General features: G+C 36.2%; 1 protein-coding gene across 11 annotated transcripts in view; it reads right to left on the bottom strand.

Annotated features, from left to right (window-relative positions):
* PHKB (phosphorylase kinase regulatory subunit beta) overlaps nt 1-24,471 on the bottom strand; it is a 294,059-nt gene that overhangs the window by 39,399 nt on the left and 230,189 nt on the right. For 9 of the 11 annotated variants that reach the window (XM_077132330.1, XM_077132328.1, XM_077132331.1 and 6 more), the window contains 6 exons: nt 11,107-11,168; nt 10,856-11,018; nt 9,651-9,732; nt 7,468-7,525; nt 5,216-5,306; nt 2,253-2,455 (listed from right to left, as the gene is read on the bottom strand). In XM_077132330.1, the coding sequence (XP_076988445.1) occupies nt 2,253-2,455; nt 5,216-5,306; nt 7,468-7,525; nt 9,651-9,732; nt 10,856-11,018; nt 11,107-11,168 (659 nt within the window). Of the gene's footprint in view, nt 1-2,252; nt 2,456-5,215; nt 5,307-6,273; nt 6,365-7,467; nt 7,526-9,650; nt 9,733-10,855; nt 11,019-11,106; nt 11,169-24,471 lie in introns of all 11 variants that reach the window. The other 2 variants (XM_077132329.1, XM_077132327.1) reach the window with 1 other exon arrangement.

Here is a 24,471-nt window from a genome sequence, read left to right as displayed (position 1 = left end):
ATTTGTATTTTACTTTTTTCACTAAATTTATATTAGACATTTAAAAATATCAGTATATAACTTTATCTTGTTCCTTGTAATGGCTGTACAGTATTTTACTGTATGGCTATAACAATTTATTCAAACTATTTCCTACTGATGGGCATCTGTCTTATTCCCAATGTTCACTACTTCAAACAATGCACTGAATAATGCTGAAATATATTTACGTGTCTGAGGATTATTGTAGAGCAAATGATTTAATCAAAAGGCATGCAAATTTTAGATTATAACAGATATTGCCAATTATTGCCAAATTATAAAAGATAATGTCAAATTACCATAAGGAAAATAAAATAAAGCATGTTTAATTTTTTGAAATAAAAATGGTTAAACTTAATTTTTCAGAATGTAGTTCATATTAATGTAAAAAAATGAAAACTAAGAAACAAAAGGCAAATCAATCCAACAATAAACAGGAGAGGAAAAAAAGTAACAACAAAAGAGCAGGGTAAACAGAGTTTTCCCTACAATAAAATAGCCAGAATAAGCCAAAATACAAAAGAAATGGCACACATATGAAGTAAATCTTTCTATTAAAAGAATCTTTCTATGGGACTTGGGATTTTATATACTATATTCTATTCTCTATATTTTTGTGAATATTTGAAATTTAAAAAAACTTGAAAAAAGAACTCAAGGTACAAAGCAATAAATTACACAAAGAAATACTGATAAAAGCCATGAAGTAATGTGGACAAAGTTTTAAAATCTATAAAACAAAACTGATAAAGATGTAAGGAAATACTGACAAATCCACAATCACAATGAGAAACTTCAAAGATATTTTTCAGCACTCATGGATCAAGAAGAAAAGAAACAGTAAAGATATTAAAGATCTTTAGGAATGGATTAAGATTATGTTTTTCTGGGGTATGTAACTTCAAGCCACCATATATATTTAAAATTCATTAGGCTATGGTAGTCATTTTAAACATATGTTCCCATTTCATTTTCACATAAAATAACGAAGGTGGTGTTAAAGTGAGATTAGAAAGGTTCAGTAACTTACAAAAGATTACCCAGATGGCAAATGGTAGGCAGTTTTGTTAGATACCAGAGTCTGGTCAACTTTTCCTATACCATGTTGCCTCACGAAATTCTTGAACATAGATTTTAGTAAAAAATGGATATAGAATATTCTGAAAAGGATGAAATTCTTATTGGGTATGTCCTCCAGACACCTCATTTTTATTGAGAGTCATTCTCTGAAGTTTTATCCAATTTTACTTACAGGAATTTTTACAAGTTGTGCTAGTTTGAATATATTATGTACCCCAGAAAAGCCATGTTTTAAGCCTGACCTAATCTTGTGGGAGCAGCAATTTCTTTTAATCCTGATTCTATACTGTATTGCAAAACTTTTGATTAGATCATCCCATGGAGATGCGGTGTGCCCAATTGTGGGTGTGACCTTTTGATTAGGTGGAGATGTGACTCCATCTGTTCCAGTTGGGTCTTGATTAAGTTACTGGAAGCCTTTAAAAGAGGAAATATTTTGAAGGGAGTTAGAAATGACAGAGCTGACATAGTGAGAGAGAGCTGACACAGCTGCTTGAATCCCAGCAAAAGTCACCATGAGATGTTAAGCAACCAAGAAGCTGGAGAGAGCCAAGGAAAGCCAAAAGATGAAAGTCAGCCCTGGAGAAGCAAAGGGAGGAACTCCTACAGGAAAACAGGCTGAAAGCAAATAGCACAGGATCAAGGGACCAAGAGATATCAGCCATGTGACTTCCAACTGACAGAGCTGCTCCAGATCCATCAGTCTTTTTTGAATTAAGGTATCTTTACCTGGATGCCTTACTTTGGACATTTTCATAGGCTTAGAACTGTAAAGTTGTAACTTATTAAATTCCCCTTTTGAAAAGCCATTCCAGTTCTTGTATATTTTATTCTGGTAGCTTGCAAACTAGAACACAAATATTAGCATTTTACATGATGCAGTTGTTTAAATCCCTGGAGTCTGATTTTAACAGAGAACAGAGTTACTTCACTATGTTGAATTTGGTAGTTAAACAGACATGAGGATTCTTTCAGATCACTGGTATTAAATTCTTCATACCATGAAATGTTGCTTCCATGGCTTAGGGGTGAAATATACTTTTCTAAATACTCACCTGGAACATGGGGTAGCACTTCACTAGGAGAGGCCAAGTCTGTAAGAGGACAACTTGAACAATTATCTTTATGCAAATGCAAAGTACTCTACTCACCCAATACGTATTTTCAGCATGCCACTGAATAACTCAGGATTATTAGAGAGGATCCAACCAATATGGATGACCAGTTCTTGCTGGATGACTGCTTCCCTCTCATCATGGATGTTACACTTATAATAGATGATGTTCTTGATCACTTTTGGAGACAAAGGATTAGAGATAACCTCTTCTTCATGTCCAAAGGTACCCAGAGTTACCTACAAGTGGAAAACTTTATTGTAAAAATCTCTTAGCTATGAAAAGATAAAAAAAAAAAATCAGGATGACCGGTAGGCTGAAATTACATCTAGGGAACTAGGTAGAATAAACTTTTCCTGCTATCTATTAAAACGGCTTCCATAGCATGACTCCCACTGGAGTTCATGATGGTTCAACTCTGGTTTAAAATGTAAGGGCAGGTGAGGATCTCAGTTAGGGAAGTGGAGGTTAGTTAATAAAAGCAGAGAAGGAATATAAATAACTATTAAAATAAAATTATTTTGAATGACTTCAGTATTATAAATTCCCCAGAGGAACCAGAATACATTGAATAGTTTAATGTTACTGCACAATCTATAAAATCTGGTATTCGACATTTTTCTATTCTTTCATAGAGTAAGATGTGGAAGCTTTTGCTCTTCAGCTTTGTAACTTTTCCAAAGGTAGGAGCTAGGTTATATTCTGCTTGGATGGCCCCCTCTTTTCTTGGCATAGTACTAGGCACCTAGTGAGTACTAAAATACTTGCTGATGTAGCTTCCATTTGTGGATGGGCATAAATGAGGCTGAGCACAGGCTTGGAAAAGGAGAAAGCACAGAGGAAAATGGTAAAGAAAAACTCAAAGCAGAAAGTGCTGCTGAAGCTGGTAAGAAGATTACTCTGGTTTTGCTCTCTACTTTATCCTTAGCATTTGTTTTCCAGAGAAGTTGCAGCCCCATCTTCTTCCTCATCACCTGTTTCCACCTTCCTTTTATGTAAAGTGTACTATCACAAGAGGTAGGAAAAAGAACAGCATGTCAAAATGTACTTGTGTTTTCAGAGATGAAGGGAGAGGGAAGGATATGGAGTCTTTCACCCCCAATTTTGTGATATGCACAGCAAAAACTGAAAACGTTTGCTTGTATTATATGATAAATAGTGTAAATCAGTTAGTTCAAGTGCAATTACTTTTATCAAAATGCCACTGTGAACAGAAGAAAACAAACAGAAGGCACATCATTGCCTCTGAAAGCAATGATGTCTGAACTATTGTTTCATTCTAGGGAGCTTGAGGTGACCTGAAAATACTTTGTAGAAATATTATTTGTTTTCTGGGTCACAATCTGTAACTGAGCTAACGCAAATTTTGAACATTTCATTCTTATTTTTTTTTTTTTTTGTAAAGCGGTAACATGCAGTCAACGAACAGACTTCATGAGCCTGGTCATGAAGCTGAGCTACTGCCCTCCCAGGCTCACCCAACTCTGTTAAGTGACTAATCCCTCAGAAGATGTGCTGGTTTGATGGGCAATGGTCTAGCTACAGCCTCAGGAGAAGCTCCGAGGTCTCTTGGGATCACATGCTGGACGTCACTTTCAGATATGGTACAGAATGGACATGACCAAGCCTCACCCACCATCAACCTTTAGATCTCTAAATCTTCTTTTGAAGATCTCAAAGACCTTCAGAATCTCATGTGTAGTGTCAGGTATACTACATAGCTCTAAAATTCAAGAAAAAATAGCTTTTTAAAGGCTATTTACTTTCTTTCAAAGTAGGCTTGGTTCAGGGCAAAATTATATAACTATATGGCAGGAGAGGAGTGAAGATTCCAGTGATGAAAGGTACTGGATAAGTCATTCCCTGTACCTTGGTCTATTTAGCTGACAAATGGAGATAAAAATTTACCTCAATTATTTGGCAAAAACAGAGAAAACAGCACATATGAAAAGTGATTTAATTTTTTCTCAGAAGTTTGTTAGTATAATTATTTTTTCAGTTACTAAATATTATAGGAAAATGGCTTATTCTAATTTTCAAAAAGCTGGATTCATGATAAAATAATTTCCATTTTAAAGAATTAAGGTCCCTGAGATATGCGCAACAGGTTGATTCCATTAAAGAGTGAATAAAGTATTTTATTGTTAGGTTAACTGCCAGAAAAAACAATAAAATACATATAGTCCCAGAGAAGAAAAGAAAAGCAAATAGATTTTCTTCTAACCAAATGATGATTCAACCAGGTGTTTAGAGTATATAGGAAAAAACCAGAATGAGCCATCACACCCCACTCTGCAAATCCACATGCACAAGCTCTATTCAACCCACATTTACCAAGTGCCTACCCCATGCCAGGCCCCCTGCTAAGCCCAGTGGAAGAGTGCTGGACAAGACCTAGTCCCTGACCTCCAGGGGTTCATAGCTCATCATGGAGTGAGAGACACACATTCAAGTGAAGCAAAATCCAGGACAGGATGTGAGAAGTGTCACAGGTCTTTTATGAGAACCTAGATTATAGGGACCCTGCTAACTGGAGCTGGTTCTGCAAGGAGGAAGTGATACAGATGGTCTTGCAGGTGGAGAAGAGAGCATAACAGAGGAAGAGATAGCCAAGTGGGTAAAGGCTCTGGGGAGCAGCTTTGGTGTACAGAAACAGACTTTGCCTGAGGACCAATGCATTTCTAAGAAGATGGGGTTGAGGGGGAGGACCCTATGCAGAGCAGAAGAGAAAATGTGCCCTTCATTATTCACCTGCATTTGCTCTGCCTATCCTAAACCTGTCTGGAATACTTCAGGGGTATTCCATTTTCTATATCAGCACCTGTATTGATCTCAAGTTAACATAGGAATTGAAACCATAGCTCTAAGGTATAACTGTGGCCCATTTAATAACTGCATCTTTAAGATTAGATTTTATCATGAGGTTTTTTGTAGAAAGGGCCTTACCCAAAAACCTTTGTTATTATGTTGGAGTGAGAGTCTGAAGAGCAGATACTTACCTGTTTGCCCTGCACTAACACATTAGTAATGGATGGGGCCAGGCTGTCCACTACTTTATTTAAAAGACTTGCTGCATGGCGCACAACCGACCTGGGGGCAAAGAAGAAAGCAGGCCAGGTGTTCACAAATCTAAAAGACACTGAATGGGGCCCATGGGTGGGGAGTCTTAAAAACACATAAGATTGAGTCCTCATGTAATTATATGGAGGAACACTGAGCCCGACAAAGACACTGGACAAAAAAGCTGAAATTTCCCAGACTGTGGACCATCCAGAATTAGTGAGGGATCTATTTCTTACCCTCACCTCTGCCACCAGGCTGTGCCAAAAAGAATTATTAATGACATCGTTAATTTTAAAAGAAAGAAAAAGGAACTTGAATTTTCCTTTGACTGGGATGTTGGGGGAGAAGTTAAGCGGACATTGTAATTCTGCGTTAACTCATTAATGCCGAATAGTGTACATGTCACTAGTACATGTCACTTATTCTTATAACTGAATTAAGTCATATTTTTTTGGTGCCTAGATAAGCAAGTCCCTGGATTAGAGGATTCACTTGGTACTGAATTTTTGGAAGTGCTACAATGAAAGACCAGCAACTTTTTTTTCTAGATAAAGCCAGAATGTTGGGGAGTTGGAATGCTGGGTGAAGGAATTCACACTGCTATTTTTACATTTCTAAAAAAGTATGTGGAATGTAGTGAGAACAGATTTTTTTTTTTCAGCACAGCACATGCAATACATAAGACTACAGTATGTATATATATTTTTCTTCAAAAGCAAAAATCTGTATGAACTTTTAGAAGGAGAAAATAAAGATGTAGGTTTAAAACTGGCTGCATTTTTTTTTTTTTTTTTTGCATTTCAGGATATCATGGAAGGATTTATAAGGGTCTAATACATAAATAAGTAAAAAAACTGGTAAAGTTAGTGAAACAAACACTTCCTAACAGCTTTCACCCATACACTGTACGATCAAAAGACATATTTAACCCTCAGAATGCAAATCAGCCCACAAGTTTCAAGCAGCTCGAGTTTCCAAATGCAGTGCAGGTTACCTGTTTCCCATGAACCAGTAAGGTAGTAATGTGTGGGGCTATAGAGGAAGAAAATTTCTGGGTGAATGCTGCCCCGGAGCGCACTGCCAGCCTGGGTACATCAGTGGGAAGCCATGGAAGGGAAAATACTGTAAATAAAACTTCCAGGAGTTTGTTCTCTTAAATTTAATAGTCAATATTCTAAATGTTTGCTAATTAATGATTTATTTAAAATGCACGCATAATCCATTAAGCAAGAACAGTTTGCTTAGACAAAAATAAGACAACTGACCACATCTGAAATTTGGCTACAAAACAACATTTATTGGCTTGCATGTCTCACTTGCTGAGAATATTTACAGTGAAAATTTCAGGGATTCAGCCATAGGATTGTTATATTATTTCTTCTGTGTAGGAATGGTATATTTAAATACTATCAAAATGGTAAATTAAAATACTACTAAAAGATTGTTTCATCTAACCCCCTTATTTTAGAGATTAGAAACTGGAGGCCAATTAGGGTTAAGGGCGTTTCTTATGACACTGCTTAAGACTTCATTCAAAATTAGATAATAGGTCATTTAAAGAAATATACACTTAATTTTCAGATTTGCTAGATTCTACTAATAAAACTATTAGAATTGCTTCAAAATGTAGAGAACCATGCATTTACCCCATTGTGAATTTAAACAATTTTATCTCAGTTTATCCAGTATGTTTTTAAATCCCTGGGAAGCAACTATTCATAAGAACAAAACTATTTTTCATGAAGTAACTACATTCATTGGGACTCATTCATATTGAATAGTGAGAGTACTGCCTTCTAAGTCCATTATTTTTTCTTAGGACCAAAGGAGCCCTTGATCTCTTTTCATGGCCTATGATGACAGAACAGGTTTCTTGGATACAAATTAGAACCTAAAGCACCTTGCTGGGGCAGAGGAAGTGCAGGTAGGAAGCATTCATTAAGCATAATCATTCCAGTGAATGCTTTCCAGGTTCTATCCCCATGGGGCCTCTATTTCCATTCATTTTTTTTGTCCTGTATCTTGGGAGAGCCATGCTACAATGGAATGTAGGCAGATCTTTGGAAAGTAGAACCTTGGAGTTCAAATGTAAAAATTAGACCAAATCCCTTCAAGATTGGTCCATTTCTTAAGACTACTGAATATGACAACAAAAATAAAACATAATGACAAGAACACTTATACGAACCAAAGCTTTTTGCTGCCAGCTCTTCTATAGACTCTCTCAATGTGATCAGAAACGGTACCTAGACATTGGATAATAGAATCTTTGTTGAAGGAGGCTTTTAATTAAATGCCTAACATTTATTCCCCTTTGTAAAAAATCACTCTTGTAGTATTAACATTTTGTTTGAGTTGATATAGTTATCCATTAATGCTCTGAACTATCTGACACATTCAAATATTCAATCCCAACATATAAGATGTGAATGTCTCCATCACTTGCTAATATTTACTCTGAGTATATGATTTTGGCAAATATTTCTTGAAATTTATCTGTTTTCTTAATTAATATGCAATCTAAATTTTAAAGAAAAAATAAATTATGTAATTTACTGCAAAAAATAAAAACAGAATATAGTAATATAATTGGCAAACTGAACAATACTGGAGACTCTAAATATATACAATCACTCCTTTGTTTTTTCAACAAAACTTTGAGACTCTCTTATGTGCATGAGACTATGACCATTTTGACATATACTGAACTTAAAAGACAACAATGGGCTTCAGTCTTCGGTTGTAATTAATACACGGTCTGGTCTCATGACTGGTTTTATCAGTAAATCAACCTTGCGACAGGACAGTGCATCAAAAAGGAAATAAGGGTAAAGAACAGTATCTTTAACATTTTACCTTAAACTTATCTTTATAGTTTTATAACAAATTGGCTAAAATTATCTTCAGATTCTTATGATCTTCATGAGATGTTCATGAACTTCAAGACAAGATAAAGCTTTAGATTTTATCTTAAAGTCTTAAATTTTAAGACTTTCAAATATCTTAGTAAAATATGCGCATTATTCTCAAGTTAATAAAAATTGTTTTTAAAAATAATTCCTAAGGGTGCACAGGTGGTTCAGTGATAGAACGTTTGCCTTCTGTGTTGGAAACCTGGGTTTGATTCCCAGACCATGCATTCAAAATAAAAAATTCCCTCAGCATTTTCTTTATAAATATTTTACATAAATTTCATTCTGTTTAAAAGGTCTATTAAAATAACCATTCAAATTCTAGGTTCCTAATGAAATGTTTGATTTAAAAAAAATCTTACTGTTTTAACTAAGGTTCAAATTTAAATGTAAGTCCCCAATATAACTGGGATTCTACTTATAGTTTCATGAATTAGAAACATGTGGGACATTGTTTGGAATTTGTCTAAAATTCCTTTGCTTTTAACTGGCTAAGAAATTTAAGACTATTCAATTTACATGTACAATATTCAAGAAGGTTATCTCAACTGCAATACTGTAATAACTATGTAGAACTCATTTGAATAAACATTTTAGTTCATTGCCAGAACTACAAATCTTATTAATTAAACAGATATTTAGGAAATTGACTCGCTCTCCAATTCTAACCAAATAAACACACCCTTTCGGACAGAGGGTTTTCAGATGAGCAAAAACTTAAGTAGTTAGACATTAAATACTTGAAATATATCAATATTATTCTGTGCTATAAATGCCAGAAGTAGATCATCATGTAGAACTCAAGGATTCCTTAGAGTAGTGATTCAATTGCACAAGGTGGATTTCAGGAATAATTATTTTTCAGCCTTGAGGAAGAGTGGATATGGACATAATGAGAAATGGTTTATTTTTATAACTATCTTTAGAACACAATTTCATTAAATGCCATGTGCCATTCCAATTGGCTGTTGCAGACCATGAGGGAACTAATTTTTATAAATAACAATTCAACATCTTTCTTGAAGAATTATGGAAAATAAAAGTGGAAACGGAAGCTGTCAATAATCAACCATGGAGACATCAAAGGGTAATGGACAGAGTCCAATCCTGAACCCTGTTCAGACAATCAGAGGAACAATCAAGTACCACTGTAGGAAAGCAATTTAAGAATTCATATACTGAACAGTCTATTCCACTCAAGGGGATATGAAAGAGCACATTCCATTTAAAAGTTAAAGAAAAAAAGAAATAAGGAAGGAAGGAAAGATGGAAAGAAGGAAGAGGGAAACAAAGAGAAAGAGAGGAGAAAAAGAGAAAGAGAGAGAAAGAGAAAGAAAAAGCTTAATGGAGAAGGAATTAATTTGTAACATTTTAGTAGAAATTCATTACGTATTTGATATATGTTGAAGAATAGGGAGGTTCTGTTATTTAAAATATTCCCCTAGATTTGTACTCTTACCTTCCTTTGTGATGAAATTGGGGCCTTCTCTTTTGAGCAATATACCCAGCAGGATGGCTTGGCTAGTCAGACAACTACAGTCCTGAAAATATAAATCATTGAGTAACTGGAAAGAATGAGTATAAGAGTTATGACAGGGGGTAAGTGATCATGAAATCACATGATGCAGAGAGGAAATATTCTACAATGGAATGGAAGAATGATAAAATGTCACTGATATACTACCAGGCATAAGATGACATTATACAGCTATTTTTCTTAGATTCTTGGAGAAAGAGCCAGACCAGCAGGCTTCCTGGGGTAGAGGATATAATAATCAGATTTCCCAGGAAACAAGATAACCAATAGAGAGAAAATGTGTTGTCAGCAATCATTAATCCTGATTCTGCCACTCTCTGAGACACTTAACCAAGTCATTTAACCACTCTTTCCTGATTTTACCTATTTGTAAATGAGAAAACCATGCCGATATCAACCTATTATGAAAGGATGATTGATAGGAGGGTACATATATAAAGTACTTATTGCATATTAGGGTATTGTGCTATGTGCTTTATGCTTACATGGATCTATATGATTATCAATCAGGTGTTGATAATATCTGGAGATTATCCATTTAGCCTATAAGCTTGAATTCGTATGGCACAACAAGATGCAAGAGTGTTTACCATTCTACCACCACAATTTCACTTCTTTGTATAAGTGGTACACTTAACACAAGCGGGACCCCACACACACTTTAGAATGTCAATAATCCTGGGAAAGGCAAAATATTAAGTTGCTAACATATTCATATGGATGTGGTCATACGATTGTTTCCTCCATGACAGGAGGGACTTAAAGCAAGCATTAGACCTAAAAGGGGGCAGGAAAGAAGATTAGAGCTGAGAAAGGGAGGGAAAGGGCACTGAAAGGGAAAACTGGAGCTTCCAAAGAAAACTATCACTGATACCTTCTTTAATGGCCTCTACAATATTTTCATATCCAAAACAACTCTACTCATCCCTACTCGTTAAGCATCAATACATCCATGCTAATGATAGACCATGAGAACAACCTCTCATTACTGCCTCAGTATAGACAGGCCATCCATTTACAGGTTAATTGCTATATTCTCTGAGAAAAAAAAGACATACAGGCTGAACCTGGGAATTCCTGCTCTGCCAACCTTACTTGGGGCCATGTGGGAATTCAAACTTTCTCACGTTCAGTTTTTGAAGAATTTCGTGGGTGGGTTTGTTTTTCCAGTCAGTAATGGCAATATCTGGCTGTTGTTCCAGTTCAGGAGCATTGGGGGTGCTGCTTTGTCTTTTGACTTTTGAATGTTTGGGAAGTTCTAGTTCCTCAAAACTCTTAAATTCTGGAAGTCTGGAAATTAAAAAAAAAAATTCAGATTTAATAATTTTCTTATTCTATCTCCAGAAACATAATAATTAGATAACCCAAAGGGACTCACTCTTCTGTATCACTGATTCGTAGGAAGTCAAGTTGTTCAACTACGGCTCCAGATATTAGTGTCTGAAATGTGATTGAGAATACATTTACAACTTTTAAATCCCTTATAATCTGTACACATACTTTTCTATAAGTATATAATACTTTTTAAAAAGTTTACTTAAATATATATATGCAACTCTTAAATAATTTTTAAAATAGCATTCTACATTAGGTTTTCCTATTCAAAAACACCCCCGTAAAACAGAACATACACATGACGCTACAAGTTCATGAATCATAAGAAATGGGAGTCAATATAAGATGAATTATATTTCCCTCTGTTCTTAGAATGTGGGCATTTATACTTAAGCTGAAATGAATAATTCAGTCCAGTAACTACTGAAATGTTAAAAATAATATTTTGAAAAATTTTAAAAACTACATGAACTACTTAAACTGTTTTGGAAAGAGGCAATGTGAAACTGCCCTTCAGATTTGACTACCATAATATATTTTAGGTCTAGCCAGTGATGGGATACTGCTAAGTCTCCATTTTTCTGTCTCATGAAAGTGTTGATTATCCAGGCCAGGGCTTATCTGTGTTCTGGCAACCCATATTTAATAAATTCTTCAATCAAAACTGTCTTTTATGTTTTATATATATATAAAATCTCCATCTGCTCATTATTCAATTTAAATTTGAAGCAACATAACATAAGGGAACATTGACTGTTCTTATTGGCTGACCACAGAGAGTTGATGATCACACTGAGTGATGATCCACTCAGTGGATCATCAGTAAATATGTGTTGTAGATGGCAGGATGGCCATTTTACTAGCAATCATAAGAAAGCCCTCTTGCAGAGTACGAGTGAGGAAGGCCCAAACATGTAATTGATCTGTGTATTTTTATAAGGCGCAGCCACAGTCAGGTCACTTCTGGACTGTGAGCTCACTGAGGACAGAATCTGAGACAGGGCAGAAATCTGAGACAGGGCAGAGATCAGTGGCAAGTACAATAAACATCTATTGAATAATACTTCCTAAGATGCAGGCTTCTATCTATACAGCTTGCTCTTTAGGTCACTAATCTTTTAGACAAATATTTAGTGAACATGTAGTATGTGCCAAGCACAAAGATGGGTCCTGAAGATAAAGCATAAATTATATAAAATCTTTATCCTTTTAAAACTAGCCTTATAGGGATGGATAATAAACAAATACACACACACACACACACACATACAAACAGAAACTATGTCAGATTTAAGTGGAAAGTAGAAATAAAACAGGTAGATTTCAACAAACAAATAATGAGTAAAGAGATTGAATCAGTTATCAAAAACCTCACAACAAACAAAAAGCCAAGAACCAGATGGCTTCATATAAAATCTTTATCCTTTTAAAACTAGCCTTATAGGGATGGATAATAAACAAATACACACACACACACACACACACACACACACACAAACAGACACTATGTCAGATTTAAGTGGAAAGTAGAAATAAAACAGGTAGATTTCAACAAACAAATAATGAGTAAACAGATTGAATCAGTTATCAAAAACCTCACAACAAACAAAAAGCCAAGAACCAGATGGCTTCACAAGAGAATTTTACCAAACATCCAAAGAAGACTAACCACCAATACTGCACAAACTCTTCCAAAAAACTGAAGTGGAGGGAACACTTCCTAAATCATTCTACAAGACCAATATCACCCTAATACCAAAACTAAGGAGATATATAAGAAAAGAAAATTATAGACCAATATCTCCTATGAATATAGATGTAAAAATCCTCAAAAAATAGTAGCAAATGGAATCCAACAGCATATTAAAAGAATTACACATCATGATCAAGTGGGATTTATCATAGGTATGCAAATGTGGTTCAATATAAGAAAATCAGTTAATGCCATATACCACTAACAGAATGAAAAAAAATGTTAATCTCAATTGACGTAAAAGATTTGACAAATCCCATTACCCTTCTTGATAAAATTCCTTAGTAAACTATGAATAGAAAGAAAAGTCCTCAACATGATAAATGAATAGAAAACCCACGACTAACATCTTATATAACAGTGAAAGACTGAAACTATATGATGTCTGCAAGAGACTCATCCTAAAGTCAAAGACACAAGTAGGATGAGGGTGAAACAATGGAAAAACATACCTTGCAAGTAGTCACCAAAAGAGAACCGGAGTGGCTATATCATTATCAGTTAAGTAAAAAACATTACCAGGTATTCATCAAGTGTCATACATTGTTATTTCAAAGGCATTTGGCTAAATCATTTTCCCTTTAATTTATAAAGATGAGGGCAGTTCCTGGAATTTACTTGCATTTACTTTTTTGCAGTATTGGATTCTTATTCCCTATGGTTTTGCTTCTAAAATAGGGCTCTTTCTTTTTCTCTTTTATGTCTTCTATCTTTTGATTTGTACAGACAATTATTTTCATTAAAGATCTTGGACAATTTTCCAATGAATATGTATGAAAAGAGGTAATCACACATGCCTGGGTTTCTCAAACACTGCTCATTTTCCAAAATGTCTGTTTTGGGGAGTGAGCTTTGGCCAGCTTCTGGCAACTGAGCTTCTGGAATGTTCCATCTGATTAGAGCATAATGACATACCTGAGACCTTGGCCCATGATGTACAAGGCAGCCCAGACAGGTTATGCTAGCAATGTAATACATAGTGAACACCTATTTTTCACACTATGGGTTTAGAGACTGAGTCACTGAGGCCTGACATGCAGGTTCTATATGCTTCTGTGACTGATGGTAATAAAAACCCTGGGCACTAGGTTAGGGGGAGCTTCTTGGGTTGGCAACACTTTCAAGTTTTATTACACATTGTTGCTAGAGGAATGATACCTCCCATGTGATTTCACCAGGAGGGGATATCTGTGACATTGTACCTAGGTTCCTCTGGTCTTTGTCCCATATAGCTTTTTCTCTTTGCAGATTTTAATCTATAGACCTTAACTATAATAAATTGTAATGATGAGTATAACAACAACAATACAAAAATAGGAAAAAAAAAAGCCATACATAGATTAGAAAGGAAGGAAGAAAATTGACTGTATTCAGAGATAATCTACCAAAAAATCACCAGGAACTAAGAAGTGAGTATTGCATGATCTCCATATACAATGCACAAAACTCAATTGCTTTCCTGAAAAAAAAAAAACGTAAATAAAAATGTAGGCGATGGGGAGTGCCATGGTGGGGTATAGGACAAGGCAGTTTTGTCATTTTATTATACTAATCACATAGATCACTCTAATATAGACTAGTGTGATTAATATAGATCTTCATATAGATTAAGAGACTTCCTATTAGGTGACATGTAAGAAGAGAGTGAAGAAAAGGGAAGAGCAAGTACAAAGGTGTTGAGACAGGAGCATATTTGGCATGTTTTAGGAGCAGTAAGGATGCCAGTGTGGTTGAAGTAGAGGGAACAGTAGGAGAATGCTAGGAGATGCAGTCAGAGGGAGGTCCAGACCATAGAGAGCATTTGAACGATTGCAGCTTTTACTTTCTGTGAGAGGGAAAGATATTGGAGCATTGTAATGTGTGACATAACCTAACCACCTCATGACCAGTAGAATAGGAGAAGGCTAACTGTCTTATGGCTGAAGGAATTTAGGAGATGCTATTACAAAAACCCAGGTGAGAGATGATAGTAGCTTGCATCCTGATGAGTCTGAAGGTGATAGAAAGTGGTTAGATTCTGGATACAATTTGATCATAGAGACAACAGGATTTGATAATGTATTGTAATGTGGTGTATGACAGAAAGCGTCAATAATTACTTAATTTTAAAGCTGACAGCTAATCTGAAAACATGAAAAATAATTTTGATGACTATTTCCCATTTCTGACCTACTTACCCTTATATTCCTATTCAGCTTATGAAGTAAATGTTTAGTCTGAGTTAACAGGCAAATGCTAAATTCCAAAAATAGTCTCTAGAGTTCTTGAAAAAAAATTTGAACAGGCTCCTAAATTAGTTTAATATAAAAAACATATTTATGATTTAATTTGCTAGCCATTAATATCTTAGTTCTGATAGTAATAAAATAACTTAATATTGCTACAGATATGTTAAATACCATGTAATATTAAAAAAGTATCTTACTCTAAGACATTCAATTATATCCCACCAGATCCATTTCAACTGAATACCCTACCTAAGACTGTACTTTTTCCTATTACTCTCTATCCCTACAGGTTTTTGTTTTATGTTTGGCTACCCCATTAGAATTTAAATCCATGAAAACACACTCCTCTATCTCTTATTCACCACTTTATCCCCAGTATCTGTTGGGAGGAGGGTTCAATAAGTATTTGTTGAATCAATGAATCAATATTTACATATTTCCTCAAGAGAGAGTAGTAATGATCAGTATTCTCTGAGAATGCAGAGATGGGGGAAGCTTTACCTGAAAGAGCTTAAAATTCACAGAAAGAAGACATAAGCAACTCACTAGATATACAATGAAATAAGAGCTATAGAGAACTTCAAGCAAAACAACAGAAGCACACTGGAAGGAAAAAATTTATTCCAGTCTAGGAGGCATCACCAAAAAGGCAACAAGGAGCAAAGCTGTAAACTTAAATTATTAATTAGATAGGATCAGAAACAAGGATATTCTCTGTCACCACTGTCATTCAACATTGTGCTAAAAGTTCTAGCTAGAGCAATTAGGTAAGGAAAAAAAAGCATCCAGATTGGAAAGGAAGAAGTAGAACTGTCAACATTTGCAGGTGATATAATCCTATATTTAGAAAATCCTGGAAAAACAAAACAAAACAACATAGCTACTTGAGATTATATTAGTTCAGCAAATGAGGGAATACAAGATGAATATGCAAAAATCAATGGTGCATCTATGTACTAGTAATGAGCTATGCAAGGAAGTAATCAAGAAAAAAATTCAATTTGCAATAGCTACTAAAAGAATCAACCATCTAAGAATAAATTTATCCAAGGCTGTAAAGGACTTGTATACTAAAAACTACAAAACATTGCTAAAAGAAATCAAAGAAGACTTGAATAAATGGCAACACATTCCACGTTCACGGATTGGATTACTAAAAGTCGTTAAGACGTCAATTCTACTCAAACTGATTTATAGATTCAATGTTAACACCAATGAAAATCCCAACAAACTGTTTGTAGAAATGGAAAAGCTAATTAAAAATTTTCTTTGGAAGGGTCAGGGGCCTTGAATAGCCAAAAACATCTTGAAAAAGAAGAATGAAGTAGGTGGTATCACGCTTCCTGACTTTAAAGCATATTAGAGACCACAATGGTCTAAACAGCATGGTACTATATAAAGATAGACATATTGATCAATGGCATCAAATTAAGATTTCAGAATTAGACCCTCAGATCTATGGTCAATTGATTTGTGAAAAGGCTTCCAAATAGAACAATCTCGTCTATTAAATGGTGTTGGGAAAACTGGATATCCATAACCAAAAGAATGGAAGAGGATCTCTCATTCTATATACAAATTAATTCCAAATAGATCAAATACCTAAATATAAGAACCAGTACTACAAACTCCTAGAAGAAAATGTAGGCAAATATCTTCAAGATCTAACGATAGCCAGCAGTTTCTTAGACTTTACATAGAAACCAGAAGCAATGAAAGAAAAAAAAACCCAGATAAATGGGAACTCCTTAAAATCAAATACTTCAGTGCTTCAAAGGACTTTGTCAAAAGGGTGAAAAGGCAACCAACTCAATGGTAGAAAATATTTGGAAACCATGTATCTGATAAAGGATTGATATCCAGAATATATAAAGAAATCCTACAACTTAAAAATAAAAAGACAAACAACCCAACTAAAAAATGGACAAAAAAACATGAATAGAAATTTTCCCAAAGAGGAAATAGAAATGACTAAAAAGCCATGAAAAGATGCTCAGTTTCACTGGCTATAAGGAAAATACAAATCAAAATCACAATGAGATATCAACTCACACCTACTAGGCTATTATTAAACAAACAGGAAACTACAAGTGTTGGAGAGGATATGGAAAAACTGGAACATGTATTCACTGCTAGTGGGAATGTGAAATGGTACAGTGCTGTGGAGGATGATTTGTTAATTCCTCAGGAAGCTAAGCATAAAATTCCTTACGACCCAGCAATCCTGTCAGTCAGGATTTACCCAGAAAATCTGAAAGCAGGGATGCAAACAGAGATTTGCAGATGGATGTTTATTGTGGCATTATTCATTATTGCCACAAGATGGAAACAACCCAAGTGTCCATCAACAGACAATGGATAAACAAAATGTCATAAATATACAATAGAATATTACTCAGCAGTAAGAAGGAATGAAGTCTCGAAGTGTGCAACATGGATGAACTTTTAGAACACTGTTAAGTGAAATAAGTTAGACACAAAAAGGCAAATATTGTTTGATCTCACTGTGTGAAATAATTATAATACTCACAGACATATAGAATATAGGTTACCAGGATATAGAGTAAGGCTAAAAACTGGGGAGCAGTTGCTTAATATGTGCAGAATACTAAACTAGATTGAATGTAAACATTTGGAAATGGATAGAGGTGATAGTAGCATGTTACTGTGAAAATAATTAACAGTACTGAATAGTACGTGAATGTGGTAGAAAGGGGAAGCTTAGACTCATGTATGTCACCAGAAGGAAAGTTGGAAATGAAACATGGGAAATGTATAACACAGTGAATCTTGTGGAGGACAAGATAAACATAAGGTAATGTAACTACAAATACTAAAACGTTCTTTCATAAACTAGAACAAAATGTGCAACACTATTATAAGGAGTTAATAACAGAGGGGTAAATGGGAAAAAGAGTACCTATCGTAAACTATGGGCTAAAATTAACAGTAATATTTTAATATTCTTTCAGCAATAGTAATAAATATACCACACCGATACTATGTGTCAACAATAAGGGAGGAAAAGGGGTACGGAAGAATATGGGTTTTCTATTTTTTTTCTCTTCTGGAGTAATGAAAATGTTCTAAAACTTATCATAGGGATGTATGTACAACTATATGATGATACTGTGATACAATGACAGTACACTTTGGATGGTTTGTATAGTATATGACTATATCTCAATAAAATCGCAGTAAAAAATAAATTATGACTTAGAAGGAAAGAAGGAAAAGACAAACTCTACAATAGGGTAATAGTCTGAGAGTCAAAGAAAACCTCCAATTGTATACAAAGAACTCAGTACACTTGGGGAGTGGAAAGTGTGGCTGGAATGAACTGCAATGGAGAGATTCTTGGGTGATGAACCTTGGGAAGGGAAGCTGAGGTCCAGTGATGAGAGAAATTGCAGGTCATGGTCTAAGGAAATTTAAAAGGCGTTGAAATAAAATCTAAGAGGATTTTTTTTTTTTTGCCACAGTCAGTTGCTATGTTAAATAGAAGATGAAAAGTAAAAACACTGAGGTCCTATTTACATAAAAAATTTCAAAATATAGCACCCTGAATCATAAAAAATTAAACTACTCACCCCTCTCTCTTCTAACTTCTGAAGCACAACTAAAATAGAAAAATGACAAGGTAGCGAAACTCTGCTGCTGAAGAGGACATTGAAAAAGGTCCAGATACATGGGTAGAAAAAGCATTTGCCAGGAATATGAAGCCATTATTTCTAGCCCCTCTTCTGCAATAACTAATCTCAGGACTTAGAGAATCAATTTCCTATCAAGGGCTCCACTGATGTTAAATGAGGGCATTAGGTGAAATGATCTCAAGGTCCTATCCAACTTGAGTTTGTGTATATAAGGATATATAAGTTTTCCAATTTCATAGAAGATGGAGAAAAAGGATCTCTTTCCAACTTTAAAGTTCTTTGCTTGTCTGACACTAAAAAGAAATCAAAAGCAAATGAGAAATTTATTGTTTTGAGAGAAAATGTCTAATTTATTGTTTTGAGAGAAAATTTCAGCATCTACTGCATTATCTTTATAATTTGCTTGACTCTTCAAATGAAATGGAAACTCTCCAAAACATGGCAGGATAAAAAATCTTTAAAGCCAAGTAAAATTCTTTTTTAAGCTGAAATCCCACACTGAAATAAGAATTTGTCAACATCTCAGGTTGAAACTGTCGGGCCATTATATAAGCTTGAAATGAAAGCCTGAAAATATTTTTATTTCTTTCAAAAATTGTAATGAAAAATTTTATGGCTTTACTTTTTACATTAAACCATTTAATCCAATTTGCAATGCATTCTGATATGTGATGTGAAATTTCACTAATTTTCTCAAAGTATTTATTAAATAATCTATACATCACTAACAATTCCTCAAGTTCTCTTGATCACATATATCATTTTAAGTTCTTATGTGTATAGTAGGATTTTTTTCTGTATTACCTATATCCTGAAATCAATTATACTCAGCAAGTACTCACTGGTTCACTGAAGTCTTAATTTCAATGATTGCATTTTTCATTTTTAGACTTTCTATTTGATTCTTTTTATAAATTCAAAGTCTCCAATAAAATTCTCTATCTTGTCACCTGATTTCTTATACAATATTGATCATAGTCACTTTAAAGTCTGTATCTGATAACTCCAATATCTGGGGCTCAGTGGGGCAGATCTATTTCTGTCTGTTTCCTCTTGGTTCTCAATTGCTTGATCCTTTCTTCTAGTATGCCCGGTAATTTTTTAATGAAAGATAGACTTTCTACATAAATCACTACAGAAACACTTTGAGGCTGAGAATGAAGTTATTTTCTATTCTTTGTGAGAATGGAACTATTTCTGGTTTGCTTTACTCCTAAGGCATAGCCTTTCAAGAGGACTACCTGAAAGTCTGGAATGTGTATCAGGATCTCTCCTCCCTGCGGGCCTTGAATTCCAATTTTTGTCCCATTGGCAATAAGAGACTGCCAAAAGCTCTGCCAACATTTCCACTGAATTCCTCACTGTGACTGTGATTACAAACCAATATATTACTTTAGGAGGAACTAACATTTTTTTTTTAAGTGAAATCATACAATATTTGCCCTTTTTAAAGTGAATTCACACAAAAGGGCAAATATTGTATGATTTCACTTTAAAAAAAAAAGGTATGTTAGTTCCTTATTTCACTCAGCATTATGTCCTCAAGATTCATCCATATTGCTGCATGTTTCAGGACCTCATTTCTTCTTACTACTGCATAATATTTCATCATATGTATATACCACATTTTGTTTATCCACTTTTCTGTTGATGGGCATTTGGACCGTTTCCATCTTTTGGCAACTGTGAATAATGCCACTATTAACATCAGGGTGTAAATGTCTATTTGTGTCCCTGCTTTCAGATCTTCTGGGTATACACTGAGTAGCAGATTTGCTGGGTCATAGGGCAACTTAATATTCAGTTTTCTGATGAATCCCCAAACTGTCCTCCACAACGGCTGTACCATTTTATACTCCCACCAGCAGTGAATAAGGGTTCCTATTGCTCCACATCCTCTCCGAAACCTGCAGTTTCCTGTTTTTTTTTTTTCCTGTTTTTGTCTATTTTTTTATGTGATTGTTTGGCTTTGGGGTATAGGGTCTAAGAAGCTATCTCCTATCACTAAATCTTGAAAATGTTTCCCTATATTTTCTCCCAGAAGTTTTATGGTACTAGTTCTTATGTTTAGGTTTCTGAACCCCTTTGAGTTAATTTTTGTATAAGACGTGTGAGGTAGGGGTCCTCTCACTCCTCTGGGCATGGATAACTAAGAACTAACATCTTTTAATATTTAATTATTCCCTCATTTATTAAAATCTTATTTTACATATTTCATCAAAATTAAATAGGTTTTTTTCTTCAGTCCATGCATTTCTTATAAAGCTTAGAAAAATATCTAGGTGATCTTGGAATAGAGAGTGTAAAAGTAACAGCAGACTTCTGGTTAATATGATAAGAACGTATACTTAATTCTTATCTTTCCTTAAATTCCACTAAAATGACTGCAGAAAAATAAGGGTCAAGTAGGCATACAGAACCAGAAAGGAGATATCAGTGAGTAAGATATTCTAAAAAAGTTTTAAATAAGCACAACAGATGGAGAGGAGTAATTAACTTAGCACAGCAAAGTAACTTTACCTCTAAGGGAAAGCAAACATCCCTACAGAACCCTGAAAGGCTCGAGACTCTGAGGCCCAGATACTGCAGGGGAGGGAGAAAGGGACTTAGAAGCAATAACTTGACTGACAGTCTATATACAAAATGACAGGCTCCAAAACTTCCTCTTCCTTCTTGACATAGCTAGGAAGTTCTTGAATGCTTTCATTTTTTACCTTTCAGGAGAGAACAGGTTTATTCTTTGGTGAAAGGCTCCATACGCAGGAGTATAAGGCACAGCAAAGAGCAGGAAATGCAAGATTTTAACAAAGGACTAAGTAAAAGACTATACTACCAGCTCCCTTCCTCTATCTTGCTGTAACCTCATTTTTGCAAATGAGGAAGAAAAGTATAAGTATTTCAGACAGGAGGCTACTGGCTCCCTTCTCCCATCCTGCTATAACCTCATTTTTGCAAATGAGGAAGAAAGGTATAAGTACTTCAGACAGGAGGATAGATGATTATTTCCTGGGGAAACTAAAGAGTCTCAGAGAAGAGTCAACGAAAAGACCTCCAGTCCAGATAATGGTATCTGGGGCTTCCTCCAACAAAAGGGCCCTTGCCAGTAGACCATCTTCTAAATGGATTCAATAAGACAAAAGAACTTTGCCCAAACACACAGCTTCCAATAACCTTTTTCAACTTCACTCTTAAAAATGAATGGATGGTAGTTCTAGGAAATTGGCAGAACAGGATAGGTCAATTTCACCCCTGCTCCAAGAACAGCTTGAGAAGGGACAGGAAGGCGACTGGCCAGTGATTCCTGAGTATAAGTGACCTGAGAGGGTCTTCTACACCACACAAGGAAGCTCTGGTTGCACAAGCTAAAGAACTGAGGCAGAGAGAACCAGAGACTGTCCAGCTAGTGCAAAGAGCCTAATCTGCCCTTTTTGAAACGGAAGCTCGGAGCCCTCAGAAGTACATGGACAGGGAGACTGGGATTAGGAAGCAAACCAAGCTGCGTTCCTTGAACGCACTATCCTCAGGCACGCCATGCCCCCCCAAGTGACCTGTGACTCCTCCCACATTCTACGCACGCCTGTCATAGCCTGACCCATCTCTCCCACACAAGCACACAGTCTCACCCAGACCATCTCAAGGCCCACGCACCTGCAACCAGCTTTTTTTTGACCCCTATCTCCCCATCCCTGCCCCCGACAGGTGGTCACCCATGCATCCAGGCTGTGGGCACTCACCTTCATAGCCAGGCTACATCTGTCCTCAGCCCATAAAGTCACACAACTCTGCCCCACATCCCCCTGAGCTCTGTGCACATATACATTAGTGTAAGGCCCTTGCAGATTCCCACACACTCATGTTTACAACCCTGCCACACTCTCCAGCACTGGGTGATAACCTATGTATCTGGGCCCACCCACCCCCAGCCCACACAGGCCTGCTGGCTACCCCTGAGCTCTGCACACAGGCACACCAGGGGCCTGTCCTCTAGACTCACACACACCAGGGATCCCCACCCCACAGACCCAAGCACGTGCCCAGCCACATCTTTCCCGCCAGACACCCATACATCCATGAATTGACCTCTTGAACTCTGCACTCCAACCCACTGCCCTGACCATGTGCACACCCTTGCCCTACCCCTTAGCACAAGCACCCTGCTCTCCATCTGACAGATGCTCATGGTAGATCTCTGCTACATAGCCTACCCAGCCCCCACCCCCACACATGCGTGCATACCTGGTCAAACTGTACTACCACGCTAGGGCCCAGCCCACTCGACATCACCCACGCCTGACCCATGACCCACAACCCCCGTGACCTGTGTCCTGCCCCTACATACTTGCACATCCGCACCTGGGCACCCTGGATCCAACCCCCTGCGTATGGACATACCCACACCCTATCGTCTCTGCGCTCAGACCTCTGTATACCTACTTCACACCCTGATACGCACAACCCTCATGCTCCATGTGCCCACTCACATCTTGCCTGCATAGCAGCCACTGTCCACCTCCGGCTGTACCCTACCTCTGTGTCTCCCATGCTGCACCCTGCTCCTGCGCTCTAAGGCCTGCCTGAGCTGCACCTTGCACTGTACTACCATAACCCTGGGTCCTGCACCCCAGGCTCAAAGGGACCAGCACAGCATCCCCAATCCATGACTATACCTGCCTTGCAATCCGTCACCACACTATTGTGCCCCGTCCCATACCCTGCTCTACATTTATAGCACAAATACAAAGCTTCATACTACTGAAGAAAATCAACTTCTAAAGTAACCCTATCAAGATACTGACATGCTCCAAACGCAACTGAAGATCACTAAGTATTTCAAGTTACAGGCATATAGCCCAGCCTAATGACCAAATTAAAATACCAGAGGAGACACAGACTTTGGAACAACTAATCAAAGAAGTTTATATAACTCTACTGAATAAAATCAATGGGATGGGGCTAATGACATAAAGGAGATCAAGAAGACAATAGAAAAGCATAAAAAGAAATTTGAAAGAATAAATAGGAAATCAGCAGATATCAAGAGATTAAACATGCTGCAGACCAAATCAAATATATACTAGAGACACACAACAGCAGATTTGAAGAGGCAGAAGAAAGAATAAGCAAGCTAGCAGACAGGGCAACTGATTTCGCGCACACAAAAGAGCAAATGGAAAAAAGATGGAAAAATCTGAATTGGATCTCAGGAAAATGATGGAAAAAACAAAGTGCACAAATAAAAGAACCACCAGTTTCCCAAATGATTCTTTTCTCTCTCTCTCTTTTTTTTTACACACATGGGCAGGCACCGGGAAATGAACCCGGGTCCTCTGGCATCGCAGGCAAGCATTCCTGCCTACTGAGCCACTGTGGCCTGCCCCCAGATGATTCTTATATATGCAAGTTGTAATCAAAAGAAAGCAGAAGGAACTATAATAATAACAGACAAAAGAGAATTTAAATGTAAAGACATTATAAGAGACAAAGAAGGACACTATATATTAATAAAAGGGATAATTCACCTAGAAGGAATAACAATCAGAAATGTTTATGTTTCCAATCAAGGAGCTCCAAAGTAGATAAGACAAACACAGGCAAAACCGAAGGGAGCAATAGACGTTTCAACAATAGTAAGAGACTTTAATACACTTCTCTTCTCTATAGATAGAAGAACCAGACAGATGATCAGCAAGGAAATAGAAAACATAGACAATTTGATAAATGAATTAGACATAACAGACATATATAGATTGTTACACTCCAAAACACCAGGATAT

The sequence above is a fragment of the Tamandua tetradactyla genome, chromosome 16 (assembly GCF_023851605.1).
Source record: "Tamandua tetradactyla isolate mTamTet1 chromosome 16, mTamTet1.pri, whole genome shotgun sequence".
Lineage (NCBI taxonomy): Eukaryota > Metazoa > Chordata > Mammalia > Pilosa > Myrmecophagidae > Tamandua > Tamandua tetradactyla.
The sequence above is the reverse complement of the archived record's forward strand: the minus strand, read 5'-3'. Positions and strand labels throughout refer to the sequence as shown.